This window comes from Melitaea cinxia, chromosome 7, assembly GCF_905220565.1.
Source record: "Melitaea cinxia chromosome 7, ilMelCinx1.1, whole genome shotgun sequence".
In the NCBI taxonomy this organism is placed as follows: Eukaryota; Metazoa; Arthropoda; class Insecta; order Lepidoptera; family Nymphalidae; genus Melitaea; species Melitaea cinxia.
Window position 1 is genome coordinate 12,674,004 of NC_059400.1, and position 17,666 is coordinate 12,691,669.

General features: G+C 29.5%; 1 protein-coding gene across 1 annotated transcript; it reads right to left on the minus strand.

Annotated features, from left to right (window-relative positions):
- Window positions 1–1,879: 1,879 nt before the first annotated feature.
- On the minus strand, window positions 1,880–16,939 carry LOC123654871. The gene is made up of 5 exons (XM_045590732.1): window positions 16,778–16,939; window positions 12,656–12,849; window positions 6,124–6,248; window positions 2,923–3,098; window positions 1,880–2,420 (listed from the first exon to the last, which is right to left on the minus strand). The coding sequence occupies exons 1-5, from the start codon at window positions 16,937–16,939 to the stop codon at window positions 1,995–1,997; spliced, it is 1,083 nt and encodes a 360-aa protein (XP_045446688.1). The 3' UTR covers window positions 1,880–1,994.
- Window positions 16,940–17,666: the final 727 nt, after the last annotated feature.

Genomic DNA, 17,666 nt, shown 5'->3' on the forward strand with positions numbered 1-17,666 from the left:
TTTCCTCTTTCATAATATTATATTTATAACTTATGCAATACAAATATTTAAAATTAATTGGAATCAATTGATTTATCATGATTCAGCCTGTAATATCCCACTGTTGGGCATAAATGTAGGAGAAGGCGTTTGATATATACTTTTCCTGACGTTTTTTAATAATTTCATAAACGGAGAAAGATGATATTCGAGTTTAGTTATTATAATCTTAAAGTTTATTGATATAACCCTACTTTGTGAACCATTTTTGAGGTTATAATTTAGTTAGATTTCGTCTTATATTCTAAATAAATATTAAGATAGAATATCAGGGAAGTCGTTAAACCTCTATAAAAATTACACACAGAATAAAATACTAATATAACGTTTTGTATGTATGTTTTTTTTTTTGATGTTTCTGGGCCAATTTCGTTGGTTCATATGTAAATAAATATTTTTACACTTTTATATAATTACCTGAGTACACTGTGCAACTTCGGAGTACCGTCTTTAATCATAAAAAGAAATTCGTTACTTTTTAGCCGACTTCAAAAAGAAGGAGGTTACTCAATTCGACCGTATATATATTATACGGTATATATATTGTTTTATTTATGTTCGGGGATAACTTCGATTTTGATAATTCTTAATTTTAAAAAGGGGATATCCCAAGAGTGGTACCATGATAAGGAAACCAGGATCTGATGATGGAACCCCAGAGAAATCATAGTGGCGACGGTTGGGTTTGTTAATTTTTTCGTCTACTACTACGTTGTATTACTTGTCGATTTAATTGAAGGTTTTTTTTTTCGTTTACGAGCAAACACAATTATTATCTTAAGCGCTTTTTTTTGTTTTTTTATAGTTAATTTCTTCTGATTTAAAATAAATATACTTGTATTTGTGACTTTAAATTTTGTCATCAAGAGAATATTTTTGATAGTAAGTATATGAAAGTTTTGACTAAAAAAGGAAATTTCAAAATTTAACTACTCCGTAAAAAATTATGCTTGTTAAGCATAAACCATTGTGCTTGCTATATAAATAAAAATCATCAAAATCGCTGCACCAAGTGAAAAGTTATGCGGTATAGCGTAGGTCGATGGAAAAATAGTCAAGTAAATACGCATTATAAGATATAACTCAAAAAGTGCTTGTCAGGCCTCAATTTAATTTAAATATGACCACATGACATACAACCACCTTTCGTTTGAAAGGTGGTTAAAAATCGAAAAAAAAAAAATCTTCGAAATCTGTCCACTCAGTCAAAAGTTCTTCACATAAATAAAATAACAAATACAATCGAATTGAGAAAGAGAAATATTTTTTTTTTTGAAAATCAGTTAAAATATATACGCGTTGACTATAGAACCACCATATTTTCTCGGTTTAAAGGAAAAATTACAAAAATTCTAACAAACATTTTATTTACTAACTGACTTCCAAAAAACGAGGAGGTTCTCAATTCGATTGTATTATTTTATGTATGTTACTTCAGAACTTTTGACTGCGTGGACAAAAAAAATTTAATCAAAAGGTGGTACGTATCATTTGGTCTTATTAAAATTTATTTGAGATATATCAACTACTTTTTGAGTTATATCTAATAATGCGTTTTCACTAGACAATTTTTTCGTCGACCTACGTTGTATTATACCGCATAACTTTTTACTGGGTGTACCGATTTTGATGATTTTTAATTTAACCAAAAGCTGATGTTTATCACGTGGTCACATTTAAATTTTCACATTTAAACTTTTGATAACGCATATTTACTTGAATCGTTGTATTACTTGTCGATGTAATTGAAGTCGGTTTTTTATCGTTTGCGAGAAATTCAATTATTTATAAATAACAACCAACTTAAGAACTGAAAAAAAAAACAAAAAACATTTTTTTCACTATTTTAATAAACATGATATATTACGTATCTATTTGGATATAAAACTTGTGCAAAATATGAATATATTCCTATTATTACATCGTACAGAGCCCTGAAGAGTCTCACAAACACTTCAAGCTGAAATGATAGGAGTGGAACTTTGAAAATGAAATCCATTGAACGGTAAATCTAACGAATAGTCAGCTTGCACCTCTCCAGGGTTCGTTGTAAGGTCAACTAAAGTGGACTGCGAGTTTGAAGAAGGCACTATATCTTCGGATGTATAACCATTATAAACTGTATACTGCCTTATATCTTCTTTATCGAGTTTTTTGACATTAGATCCTTTTTTGTGTAAACTTTCGACTGCCTTACGATTTATAGGCTCAGGTTCGTTTTCCTCTGCTTTAAAGTTATCTGTTCGATGTAAAGATTTTTTTAAAAATAAGGCTTCTTGAGATGTTGGTACCGGCATATGTCCTTCTCTACTTCTTTTATCGTAATGGTCGAATGGTGGGTACGAAGGGTAGAAGCCGTAGCTTAACGGACTTGCAGAAATCTGGAACAGAACATCTGTTAACTTTTTATCATCGTTTTTGATTAGTAATGTGCTGTTCACCAGTTATGTGATTAATATGGAAGTGTCTCTATATTTTTGTAATAAAGTTATTTTGATTTATGGAATGTCACACGTTCCCTCTTTCACTATACGCGTCATAAGTGTCCACCTATAAGAGAATAATATAGTTACTCGTGTTAGTTGGCAGGAATTTAGTGAAAAATTAATACAATTAAGTTAACGATGTTGCCTGTTAAAATAACGTTATATTTAAATAAGTAAATTATCACGAACCGTTGCAGTTTTAATGATGTTAAAATTTGTGTAAGTACGAAAATAGATTCAGTGAGTATATTTAAAATAATATTGTTTTAAATTTCATTTTATTTTAATTGTATTATCTTTTAGTGAAATATATTTACAATGATTTATAGAAATTTTGGGATTAGTGAACAGTGTGTTTCTTCAAACAGAACAAAATTAGCCTATAAAAATGAACTACCTTTTTAAGTCCTTGTATCGAGGCGAGTATGAGAGCCATTTTAGATAAAAGTAGAGCTTTCCCTCCAAGCACTGCAAGAAATTGGAAGCCCATTGGAATCAGGACCATGCCAATGGACACGATTCCAAACATCATCATAGTCATCATATGGTGACGTCGGCGACCTCTGTATTCAACTGTAAACAAATTGCTTGTTTGTGTTTGATTATATATTATTTATTGCACTTTAAAAACATTATTATAAATCATTTTTACAAGGCATGTTGGCAAGGATGAACTTATCTCCATAAGAGATCTCTACCAGTCTACTCAGGGTAGTGTGAAATGATGATACAGTGGAACACATTAGCGCAAGAGTGATAAAGTAAAAAAAAAAGAAACGAACAAAAATATGAATTATTGAGTTACTAATCTACTAATGTACACCAAACGGAGTATATTATTCTCCATAATGAATCCATTTGGAGCGAGAAGTGGTTAACACTTACGCAAAACATATACGCTAGGAAGTCAAACTTCTATTCTAAATATGAACATAACAAAAATTTATAACTGTTAAATCATTGTTTTTTTTTCAAACATTTGTTTGGTTGTTTGAACGCGCTAATCTCAACAACTACTGGTCCGAATTGAAAAATTCTTTCAGTAGATAGATAGCCCATTTATTGGGAAAGGTTATAGGCTATATATATCATAACGCTAAGTCTAATAGGAGCGGAGCACCAATGACAAATGTTTCAAAATCGGGTTATTTTCTTTTGAGAGCTTCTTCGTAAAAGTTTTGCAAAAATCATATATAACAGAATTGTTTCTATTTCATGCGGACGAAGTTGCAGGCAGAAACTACTTTTTATTAAAATTAATAAGATAAAATATATTAGCGTATTTATTGTTTTTCAGTTTTTGAAGACGGATTTAAAACGTAGTTTTTTTTTTGCTTTTCGTGTCTATAATAGGTTTTTGTGTAAACTACAGTAGGACTTTTGTAGGATTAGATCAGGTAGGCAGATAGTAAGTTTCGGTGTTTTCCTCTTAAAAATACTGTACACAAAGTATCGTGTAAATAAAATTAAAAGTCCAAGTGAATAACAGTGCTCATAAAGTGCAAACTACTGGGCTAAACTAAATCAAATATTTAAAGGACCAAATGGCAACTATTCCGCATAAAATAAATAAGGATCACTTAGATCAAAGTGAGCGGTTTACATTGAAATAAAGTTTCGTGAAATTTACATTTTCCAAGTTAGCAAAAATGCTTGTAAAATAAAAACTACTGTCGAAAAACTGACTAAAATTTTTATGGGTCCAAGTTACCACTATTTTCCATCGAACAAAAAAAAAGAATCACGTAAATTGGATCAGAAATCTCGACGTAATCGGTAAAATACCAACCAAATTGATAACCTTCTCATTTTTGGAGTCGGTTATAAATACCTATATAGCAAAGACAATGAAAATGCAAATTTACTGAATAATATTTGCAAATTATATGAAATGATGAATGTTAATATTTTATGTTTAAATAATAATGAAGTACGAACTACTTGTCTATTTGATAATATTCGAAAAAGTTTTTTATGTTAACGTGACGTCATTAAAAGTAAGAACGAAGCAGACCGTTATCGTCTAAATCATCAACGATGGAAAATGCGACAAATTTTATATTTGAATTGTTGTCATTGAGAAAAGTAGACAAGAAATTAAGATTAATTATTTGCCCCAATTGAAAACTTCGCCCATTTTGTACAGATTCATGTGATCTTCCACTGAATATCTTAGCGTTCTCGTTAAAACGACACTTTATTCAAGTATGTCAAATAAGACATTCAAGTTTTATCATTTTCTTGGATTAAATTTACTAAGTATTAAAATAGACAGTAAGTTAAATTGAAGATATATAATTGGTGAATAAGATATTCTAATAACGAAGTTAGACGAGATGTACCTTACGTAAACCAAAGTATGGAAATAATAACTCCTATTTAGAATATATTGTTACATTAACAATATGCGGCTTTATTAAATTAACACAAAACCTGTTTGTGCTACCGAAAGTAATTTGAGTGTTATTAAATTAAGTGGAAAGAGAAATTTTCTAGAAAAGGTAATACCAACTTTATTTTTGGTATCGGACGCTAGCTTAAGATGTTTATGCAGAGCGTGTCTTGGTATATTTTTTGAGCTGCATGTGCTAACATGTAATATAATATTATTGACTGTATAGCATAAGTTACAAGACTTACATCCAAAATATCAGGTTTATGTTTCACATCACATTTCGCATACAATAACTTGTTGATAGCTATCGCAGATTCGATTCCGCGCATGAAAAAGGTCTGTATAGACCATAGAAAGATAGCCATATTTCCGGCACCGTATTCAAATGCTGTTCGGACGGTTAAACAACAAAAACGGTTGTTCAGTATGAAGGGTTTATTTGTTTATTCCTTAAGAAACAATATAAAACTTTGTATGAAACATTTGGGAAGTGTCATCTAATACAACGAAACAGCAGTGATGCTGAGATTGAAGCTTTGCAGTAGTTTTAACAGTAGCAAGATATAGGTTTCGTACTATACCAGCAAATAGCAAACGTCATATTTTGAATTTTATTGTTTTAATTAATTGTAATTTAATTCGTTTACTAGATTTTTAAATGTCACGGTAATTGTTGTTAAGGAGTAAACTCCAGTCGCGCTTATGAGCTGCCACACAACTTTTTTTATGCTTATGAAATTATCCCGTGGCTAGCAAACGTAACTGATCAACGCACGTGTTTTTTGTTTTAAAATATATGAACTGTCAGCTGCAAGCGCCAACGCATGAATATTTTTTGGAGCTATTACTACTATTTGTCAAAATTCTTCAAAGTATATGGGTCAATATATTTCTTTATTTATTTAGGTCGCAAGTGAAAACTTTTACCGTAAAAGTATTTTTTTTAATATTTTATCTATAAAGTAGTTAACGAACCACTTACAATAAATATATAACAGACTATATTTGACTTGTGTAATTTATAAATAATTTCTGTAATTTTTTATACACTAGTAACATAAAAAGCAAAAACGTCGCTTGTGTATACAGAATTAGATATTTGATAATATTTTCTTAGCTCCTCTCTAGCTAATAAACAGTTGATTTGCGATGCATTACAAGAACAATCAAAAAATGGTTGAATAAAAAAAATGTATTACAAACCTTTGCTAGAGATGCTGTCATCATCGAATTCGAATTTTATAACGTGAGTTCGAAGAACTTGAGCCATTCTTTTAAGGGCGAGATATCGCCATTCGCCGTCCTCCAGCTCTTTCTCCGACCATGAACTAAAACCATCAGTTTTATTATTAGTCCAATTTCGATAAATTATATTAATACTTTTGATAGAATAAGTAAGAAATTATAGGTAAACTAGCTGACCCGGCAATCGTTGTCTTGCCGCTAAACGCTATTAAAAATAGGGGTTGATGGTAGAGGGTTGAAACTTAGGGTTGTATGTATTTTTTAATGTTGTATCATAAAAAGATAGAAATTAAAAATTTTGTCTAAAAAAAAAAAAAAAATTAGGGGTGGACTACCCCTAACATTTAGGGGGATGAAAAATAGATGTTGGCCGATTCTCATAGATACCGGATAAGCACAAAAAATCTCATCAAAATCGGTCAAGCCGTTTCGGAGGAGTATGGCAACGAAAACTGTGACACGAGAATTTTATATATTAGATTTAATATCTAATAAATTAATATAGGTAAGTCAGGAGACAAAAAATGTTTGTCTTTCAGTTTTTTTTTTGTTTTGTTTCAAAACACAATATCAAAAGTTGAGCACAGAAAATAACTATATAGAAAAAAAATCCAAATCTATGGAATATGTAAGGGTTTAAAATGGAATTATACAAACATCGTGGAGGCGAGTGGAACCGACTTGTAGTAAAATCTATAGAAATATATCAATATATAAAGATATAAATGAGATAGCATTATCAAAGATAAAAACGTTTTTATGCATTTATTTTTTGTTGTGATCTATTTTATCGATTTGGTAAACTAATATAAGACATCTGAATTAAGTGAATTAAAAATAACTCTAATATTATTTAAATATATTTACAACAAGTGTATTCAAAAGAACAAAGAATATTGTTATTGTTATAAGTTGATCATTGTTTTTCGCAATAAATTCCTTTAACATCACTATCCGGTATAAAATTATATTATAGAAATGGAAGCAGTTGAAAAGGCTTTAATAAAATATTATGGATGCGGTTGTCATTGCATAATATTAAAAATCGAAATAAAATCATCTGAAAATTTTACCTGAAATTTCTGCAAATAATTTTATATATCAAATTAAATAGTTAATAAAGGTCGGATACAAACATTCTTGAACGTGGAAACCCTTAAAGAAGTAAATTGTAAAATTGACGTAAGTAACTTAACGCTGGATTTAAATTGTACTTTTAAGAAGTGAAATAAGGCTTACTTGAGTTGAATTATTTGATAATATTATATAAGCATTTTTTTTTCAGGCTATTTGTTAATAAAATTACATTCATACATGCTTGAAAAATGTTTTTGTGCTTTTATTTGTGTTACATAATAAAACTTAGACTTTTTAATGGAATATTAGCAAGTAAACATCAATTTTTTGATTGAAATATATATTTAAAATAGTATTTTTAAAATTCTAGTGATTACATTCATAATATAATGGTTTTCATTAGATCGATATGTGAACAAATACATTGAAAATATCACATATATACATATATTTTTAGAGGACATGTAGTGTGCAGCCTATTTTAGAAACACATTAATCACATTCATTTATTATGCTCACGTGTAACCATTTAGGTAGTGTATGTATGACCCCGATATAGTGGCGACGACGTTTCGCTGTAAATTCACTATTTTGCTATTTTTTTATCTGAAATTCTTACTTAATATTTTTATATGTCTTTTATGTGTAATCGAATGCTCTACAACTGATTTTTCTTAAAATACATTATTTGAACGTATGGTTTTATACTGACAAATTACTTTTATCAAAATAAAACAGCCTTTTTCTCAGAGAGAATCTTTATTAACATAATACTAGCTATACCCGTGCAAATAACTCGCACTAAATAAGTTTAATAATTATCACTTTACAAATTACAAAAAAAGTATTTATACATGAGTTGATTTAAAATTGAACAAAAAAATACCGACCGTCAATCATGTTGACGTTGTTTTAAAAATAAAGCCGTCATATATATAATTTTAATAATTAATTAAATTACAAAAACAAAAGCAATAATAATTTTTTTTAGTTGTTGATGCCGTTAGAGTAAGCAATTATCTATAAAATGATAGATATATAAATAATTTAAATGGAGTAACATGGCAAATATCTTAACCTTAGCCTAACTAACCTTTTTTTTTGTGGGGAAAATCCATCATGGATACCCTCCAGCGCGGGGGCGCCAGAGGGTTATGTCAGACTCCTACTGACTAACAACCACCACGTGTGAGCAGTCATCCGCCTGGGTGGGGCGAGATGGGGTCGCGCTAGCATTCGCCACCTTAGCCTAACTAACCTAACCTAACCTTATTATTATATACTAGTGGTCGCCCAGTGATCGAAATTCGACCACAATTAATTTAAATTACAAGATTGAACATTATTAAGGTTCTGTTGTCAAAGATACTTCTATAATAAAAAACAAAAGAGTATATGTGTATACGTTTGTGTGTCAAATACATGATCGTGTGTGTAACATTTTTGTTTTATTGATTTAATGTATTTTTTATGCATAATTTAAAAAAATATTAGTATTCTGCACTCCTTCTCTGTATAAACTATAAGTGTGCAAAATTTCATACTCCTCCGTCTGCGCAATTTTCGTAAAAAGGGGTACAAAGTTTTTGCTTAACGTTAATACATGATATAAAGATGATTTAGAATAGATAAGTTGATTGGGTTCATTTTGAGAATTTCACTTTTTATTGATACTTGCAATAAAATTGTATTTATATTCCTTATGCGATATAAATTTGATCGCTTACGCGTTTTAGACTCATATTTCAATTCACGTTTCTAATACACTCACGGTTTTATTAACCCTAGAATTAAATTGAATGACTGTGTTAATATTGCAGAATTGCAAAGACGAGGCTAGAACTGGAGCTCGCTGAATGTATTTTGTAATTAAACATTTGCATATACACATTAGAAAAGATTTATTTTCTTATATTAAAACTATATCTACATAAATATATAAACTTTACTATGCTTTTGTGTTAGTAAATTATAAACTATTAGATCATATTGTAGTAAAATTAAATACGTATTGTATAAATTTAACAAAGTACCATTTGTTTTATGCGAAAAATTATAAATCACCACCAATGAATGTAATACATTTTGTAACGAGATCATACTCATCAAGGACTCAAATTCAAAATTAATTAGCGCTAATAACATATAATTTATGTATACAAACAACTCACACTCAACAGCCCCCACTAGGATTTTATCCTGTGTCGGGGGTCTGGAAACACATATAATACACAAGCACAAACGATCAGACCAAATCAAACACCTGTATGGCCAGTACAAATGTTTGCCATGTGCAAAGATTCACAAGTCAGTGCCTTGACCGCTGAGCTAACGCGTCGTCGTCGTATGTCTCCTAACGAGACATGTCAGCCGTATTCTATAACTATATATTTATCAGACTTTAAGAGCTGCCCTTCTTAAAGATTTACGGCTTTATTAAAAAGTACAATTTAATTCTCTATCCTTATAAACATCGTTTGTCAATAAAATATATACATTTAACTGAGGTAGGGCACAGCAGGAAATTTCCTGCTCAAAATATGGAGCAGCCCGACTGGGGTAGTTCAATCAATTCACTTCAACGTTACAGAAAATCACAGCTAAATAATACTGTTTTCAGACAGTGTTGTATTCCTGTTGGTGAGTAAGGTGACCAGAGCTCCTGGGATGGATTGAAGATAGGGTCGGGAACGCGCTTGCGATGCTTATGGTGTTACAGACGGTGCACTACGGTAATCGCTTCCCATCAGGTGAGCCATACGCTAGTTTGCTGACCTAGTTATATAAAAACGAAAAAGACCGCTAAAGACAAAGAATATGTATACCATGTAAATAATACAATTTTAAAACGAATGTATAAAGTACTCTGATTTAAGTGAATAAATTTTATATCAATATATTATCGATTTAGCTTATTATACAAATACGAACGTAAAATAGATTCATAAAATTTCGTTTCTATGACTTATTAGGACACAAATTTGCTTGTATCGCTTGTAATAACGACTAAAATTTTATAAAACAATTACATATTTCAAGCCATCAATATTTGTTTTTACGTATAACTTTGTTTCGCTACATCAACGAAACCGAAGCGCTTTACGCAATTGCATTTGAAACCCACTTAAGAAGACGTTGACAAATTATTTCGAGTGCATTAACCCCGGCGATTACAGGCTACATTTTCTGCAAAACTTTTACGTATTATAAGTAGTATATGACAGTCTCTGAGTGAAATATTATGGTAATATCCATTAAATATGTTAAGTATATTTTAGTATTTTTTCATTTTTAATAAGAAATGACGTTATTATTATAAATCAAAAAAAAAAAAACTTATATTTTTACTATAATTAAAATATATAGGTATTCTAAAAAAAAATCTTTTTTTTTTCTTCAAAATTGTCATTTTGTTCACGTTATTAGATTAAAAGTATGTAGTTTGTTGTGGTTTACATAAGTTTTCAAGTAACTTGCAAAGGAGGTAATATATTCGCTAACACAAAAAATAATGCTTAATTCTGAATCTGTTAGTAACATTTTTTTATCTGTTGAGGTAATTGTAACATTGTCACGATAGAAAATGACACCATGATTATTAGATTGATAATAGTCGAGGATTTGTAATTCATATAAATCTACATTGATATCACGCGCGAATAATATATATATATATATATATATATATATATATATATATATATATATCTAGTTTATTTATGAAGCTTATAAAACGTATTACCTTAATTAAAATTAGTCTTAATCTTTCTAAACAAAAGAGACCAAGTATAAAAATTAACGATGGTGAAAATAAGTCACTATACATTTTAAACATACATATGTATGTCCGTCAAAAACTTTAATATATGTTCAGTAATTTTTCGAATATTAAATTATTTTCCTCCTATCCATTATTTTTGAGTAATACTCAATATCATTTTCCTTTTATTCGGCCCAAACATTAGTTAACCTACTATTGAAATATTATTCACTTTCATATTATTATAGATGAGTATTTTCATCCATTCTTTCTTGTGAAATTGGATTGAGGCATTATTTTAATGGACTTTCAGTTGTTCTTTTCCGAACCTGAGTATAAAATAACACTACTCAGTAATTACTCAGTTATAATTTTATCTCTATAATAAATTGACGTTTTTTTTTTACTGTGCAATAAATTTTTTAATACACTTAATGTTAGTTGTCGTGTACTATATCGACCATAAAGAGTAAAATAATTTTCACAAGAATCGTGATATCCATAACTATTCAAACTGTTATTTTTTATGATAATACTTTGTTCTTGTGAGCTTACCTTACAACCTTTGGAGTTTACTAAAATCTATCATGCGCTATTTAAAGCCCCTGATTGTTATCTTCCTCTTAGTAGGGAAATGACGCCAGTTTTAAGGGTTTATAAGCACGTAGACGCACGCAGATAACGTAGTTTAAAAGGATATATTTCTTATAAAAATACTTATAAATTAAAATTATTGTATTACAAATCAGGACAGATTCTGATTCTTTTTATCAACCATTCTTTAGGCAAGAAAAAATCGGAGAAAAGGATTTTGGTAAACCGCTAAAAATTAGCTACAATACCAGTGTTGATAATAAAAGGTCGAAGACTACAGCCAACACGGTACTTATATACGGTTATTACTTATGTTAATTGTACACATTACTGTCGCTGAGGGACCGAATCTATAGTAAGCGCCCATATGACAAAAAATTACGTAAAATAAATATTACAGTTATATCAGTTTAAAAGTACACAGAATTATTTTTATATCTATAGACCGAGATAGTTTTCGAGTTGTCTTTACAAGTCAATACGAATAATACATAGAAGTTGTATTATTTAAGATCATCGACTACTTTAATTTAATTATACATAACAATTATTCTCGTTAACAATCCGATTTTCTGTCCACTCCAAATAATCAAAATTGTATTTGTGTCATATAAATACGGAGAAAACGAGAAACACATCCGATGCAAACACGTGTAATAAAATTGAATTGTAAAATACACAGAACTAAAAATGACTGAACACAGACTGTTACAGAGTAGTGTATATTCCACTATTGCGGGAAGTACTTTTCTATAAAATATGAAAAACTATCTAGAAATGTTGGTTAAGATGTGAAATAATTTCCCTATCAACAGTCCATAGTTATTAGGTACATATAATAGCAATTGTCACTGACTCTTAATAGTAGTCTCCAAGGTATGATGTGAATATCCACAGGATTATCCTTCTAATATATCCAGATTGGACACAAGTGGGTTATTTCTCCAAACTAGTACCCATTACAAATAAGAATCGAATCCATAAACCTTTGCATTAATATATATTTTATCTTGACTTCTCAAAAATATACATATTAAAAGAAGTCAATTAATTACATACCTTGTCTCATTCTCCTGCAGGATGTTCCCTGAATTATCAACCAGTTCGAATCTGACTAAATTCATTCCATCCGCTATAGGCACCACGTCCTGACTCAAACTACGGTCCAAAGCCCTTAGAGTCTTCCTCTTCATACATCTTATAAACCTCGGATAGTATTCCTTATGATCCGTAACACCTTTGACATCTACTAACTAAAAAACAAATTAAAAACAGGAATCAGGAAAATGTTATGAAAATTATAAAAACTTAATAGTAGGGACTGTGATGTAAATATTATGTATTATATAAGATTCTCAAATTAAGTCGATCGCTAAATTTATACATATTATGTAACTTTTAATCGAACTAATAAAACTTACATAAGAAATAGTTGCTCGACGAAACTCTTCAATATCGAAAAGACAAGTAGTTCAGTAAAACATAAAAGAAAAAAACAGTTAAACAACTTTAAGAACGTTGACCTTGAAGTATATTTTTTCGCTACACAAATTAATTACCGCTTTTTTATCAAGTAAATAATGTATAAACAAACGTTCAGATTCATCGGAACTACTTGTTTAAACCTCTGCTAATAACAGTTGTTCGTTGCAGTAATGCGCCCCTTAGAACAAAATTACAATTGACAAGTTCATTGTTTTAGTGAAAATTGCAATTAATGTGAAATTGATCATATTTTATACTTTTTTTTTTTGACGTACGCACACGTTCGTTTGTTCCTAGGGTAAGTAACTGAATGCAACAAGGTAACAATCGATCGATAAAGCTATATGTTCTTTTCGATAAATAAATAATACAACTATAAATTAATGGCGGGAGTCAAACCCACAATCCTCGGCGCAGAAAACAGGGTCACTGCACATTGCGCCATTGGGCCACTACTACTATTTGTCAAATTAATTACCGTGTCAATGGTTTTGTCACTCAGGTATTATTTAGATTGCAAGACACACATATCTACGATTTTTTTTTCTAATGTTACGAATATTTGTTGTAATTGTTATAAAAATAATATAAAATCTGATTGACCTCATATTTATCAGGTCGTGTGTATGTATATAGTATTTGGATATGCTACATAATAACTTTAAATCAACAAATAATAAAATAAATGAGTATTTTTTTTTTATTTTTCTTTTTTCATTGAGTTTCAACACAAAACATAAGCGTAAAATATGAAACAAAAAACAAATCAATAAAGACATAATATCTTTAAAGAAAAATTTCGTTTTTTTTGTTTTTCGTTTATGAATTTTTAGCTTATCTCTACATATTATCCAGCAATGGTCCACCTACACAGTAACGTACAAACGGCCTTGATACCTTCTTTCCATCTCCTTTTTATTATGATGGACCTGTCGCATTGGACTTCAAGAAATGTTACGAAAATATCAATATAAAAAATAAATTTTCGAATTCAAATTACAGCGTAAGCTTTTATATTTGCATTTAACATTTTTTTTTGGCCAATATTTTTTATAATCAGGATCTTTTATTTATTTCCTACGAATTTAGAAACCATATTTCTAAAGCCATCCTAAGCATTTTTTCTGTGGTATACATCATTTTTTTAAATTTTCTATCTTTTATCAGTTTTCTAATTATAAGGTAGAGGAAATCGAAAGTGAAGTGTTACCATCTTAGGATAAATAATGCCTTAACAAACTTTATTAATCCCAGTTTGATGTGAAGTGGTGGAAGCAATAGGTACTTTATCAAAGTCTACTCTATACGTATGACATTTTTTACTTCATCTTTCAATTGTTTTCTAATACGATTATTAGATTTTTCAAAATTAAAATTACTTCATCTACTATCCCATTCACAAATTAACTGGATTGTTTTGGAAATTTGTGTTATAAAATGTATAAAATGCTTATTTACCGTTACGAAGTTTTTTTAATATAGGTGAGCTCTGTATGATTTTTTTTCAGTGTATGCCAATAATAAAAAAGTGTTACATGATATATTAAAAAAGAGTTTCTATTTGCAATATACCACTATATCAACCTTTACAAGATAAATAATTATTAAAATCCCCCGAAAATTTTGTCACCGCAGACCTTGTTATTAACAAGAAGATTATACAAATTATTAAAGTTAATTTGGCAACTTCGGTCAATAAATTTCATTTTAAAGATAGATAGATAATGATAAATTAAATTAAAGATATAAGATAAGATAAATTAAAGATAGATAAAAAGATACTAGTTACTTAGATTTTCTTTGGAACTATGATTATATAGTAAATGCATATGGATGTACGCTTAAAAAAAAACTTGTATAACAATTGACTCTGGGTTAAATGATTACGGAATTGCATTTTATAAATAGAACGAAATAGCTAGTAATTTTTTGTCCCACTAAGAGAATTCCTTTTTTCTCATATTAAATATTCTTACAACAAATATAAAAAGGTTACCCAACATTTACATGTTATCTGCACAAAATTTCCTGTTATTAAATTACAGTGTCAGTCTCGTGCTACGTGTCTACGCCAGTAAATTATTTCCTTTTCGATAAAAATTATTATTTTTCACCGACCATTGCTTTTAAGCCAGACATATACATATTTGTAACAATATCAATTTGCTTCATTCACAGCTCAGCTGATATCATCATTGCTTTTTTGGTAATTATTTTTAAACTAAAGAGAGGTAAGAAAAGAGGTAAAAGAAAAAGATATAGGCAAAGTCATTAAGGTCTTTATGTCTTTATTCAACCAGTCGTACTAGAGACCATTGCTAATAAAAAAAGGACGAAAAAATAATATAATAAAAAAGAGAAAAGAATATTTGCGTACCGGAATAACGAATGACTACATACAGTTTAACTCTAATTACATAATTTATAAACCAAAAAGTCAATAGCTAAAGGTTTGAATAAAAACCATTACTTCATTATAATTGCTATTTCGCAAATAGTAGAATTATAATCTGCAAAAAAGCAATCACATGCATTATTTCTGAAAATGATATAAAGTGATTATGGGTCCTCGTTCAATTTCATCGGTGAGTAAAGCCGATTAGAAAGCTACCGATATGAGTATCTAAAGTGGACTGAATAAAAACGACTTGCAATTTTCCCACTACAGGTTGAAGTTTACGTTTTCAGCTCATTTTTCTCTTTAATCTCTCTCTCTCTCTCTTTCCCTTACGCATTCTGCTCTAGATCGAATCCTGTCGTGTCGTGTCATGTCGTGTCGTGTCATGTCGTGTCGTGTCGTGTAATATATTATGCTTAATATTTATATATGTATTGTATAACATAAAATAGCAAGCACTTAGAATAACGGCATCATACACGATGTAAAAATAACCTAGTGATATCCATCATGTTGAATTTAACGTGATAGCAAGATGTCTCAATGTGTCAAATAGGCGTCCCTTACGGTTTTATATCAGTTGATATTTATAGCAACTGGAGCGCAATAATTCATATTATAACTGTTTTCTACTGACCGAACAGCGTGATTACATTTTGTACAAACATTGTGATAAAAGGTATTTTGTTTACTAATATATATATATAGATAACTTTCAGTTTAAGTTTACTACTACGCGCCGTGAGGTGAAAATTGTGGTAGAAACCAAAAGTATTTATTATAACAAAATTTATTATAACAAATGGACAACTTTTCAGCCATCATATTCAATAGGCTTCTTAGTTAATAGTTTTCAAATATGCAAAATGTTAACGTCCAACATAATAATTCTTAATCAATTATTTTTACTATAATAGTATTAAAAAAATACTTCAAATAATTCTTAATTTATAATGTGGTGTGTGTTCTGTATAAAAGCGTTTTTTTATAGCATATTAATCCATTATTATAAAAATATAGAGGTTTAAGAGTAAGCGCATCCCGTATTTTTCATTTTGTGAGAGCAAAAAACAGCCTTTACCATACAATTTTACAATAGCGGTACATCAGTATTGAATAATTGAACGATCGTGAACTTTTAGTATTGCGACATATGCACTACTATAATTCGTAGCGATATTTGGATAGATACTAAATGAATTATTCAAATTAATTGTTTCAGGAACAAAGAACATAAAGCAAATACATAAACCTTTTTAGCCTTATAATATTAAAGTATAAATAAAATTTTAAAATACCTTTTTCGTACAATCCTTCCAAACAATCCTTGCAACATGCGACCCCTCAAGCCATAAGTCCGCAATAAATCGGCTCAAATACGTAACAGAATCGTTCGTCTGACCGTTGTAACATGCGAATGTTATAGCCAATATGAAAAGCGTGAATTTCGTTTTAAACATATTGAAAGTCACGTAATTCATTTCACGAGCAAATGTGCCATAACTAGCAAGAGTTTAAAGTTTCCTGAAAAGAAATTTTTTACCGTGATGAAATTTTTATTACTTCCTTCGTAATAACATCGACTTGACCTAATTATATTATTTTTCATATATAAGAGTCACTTAAATCAAAGCCAGCAGTTAGATGATTATCCCGCCATCAGTCGGCTTTTTAAGTTCCAAGGTGGTAGTGGAACTGTGTTATCCCTAAGTTACCACTTACGACACTCACGAGAAGCACACACAGCAAATTAAAAATGTGATTCTTTATTCAAATTCTGAAATAGATTACTTATTTTTTACTAAATAGCTATCACGTGATGGTACAAATCAATTAAGAAAAATATCATAAACGATTAAACGCTAAAAGTAATCTCGTCGACGTGATTTCAGTTTATACATAATTCGAGGAGAAATTAAACTTTAAATTGATGAAAACGATTGGTGCCCGCCGCCGGCGACATAGTTGAATTACTTTGAAGTGTAAGTTTTAGCCGCAGGTAATGACTAAACAACGTCTTCGTTAAATGAGTTAATTACTATTTAAATTAATCTTATTCATTATTCTTATTTATGTACATTTTGATTAAATGGGTTATTTTGATAAACATTATTTTAATAATAATATATTATAAAAAGTTTAATTACAGTTATGTATCAAACAATTATTTATAAAATTAATTTTGAT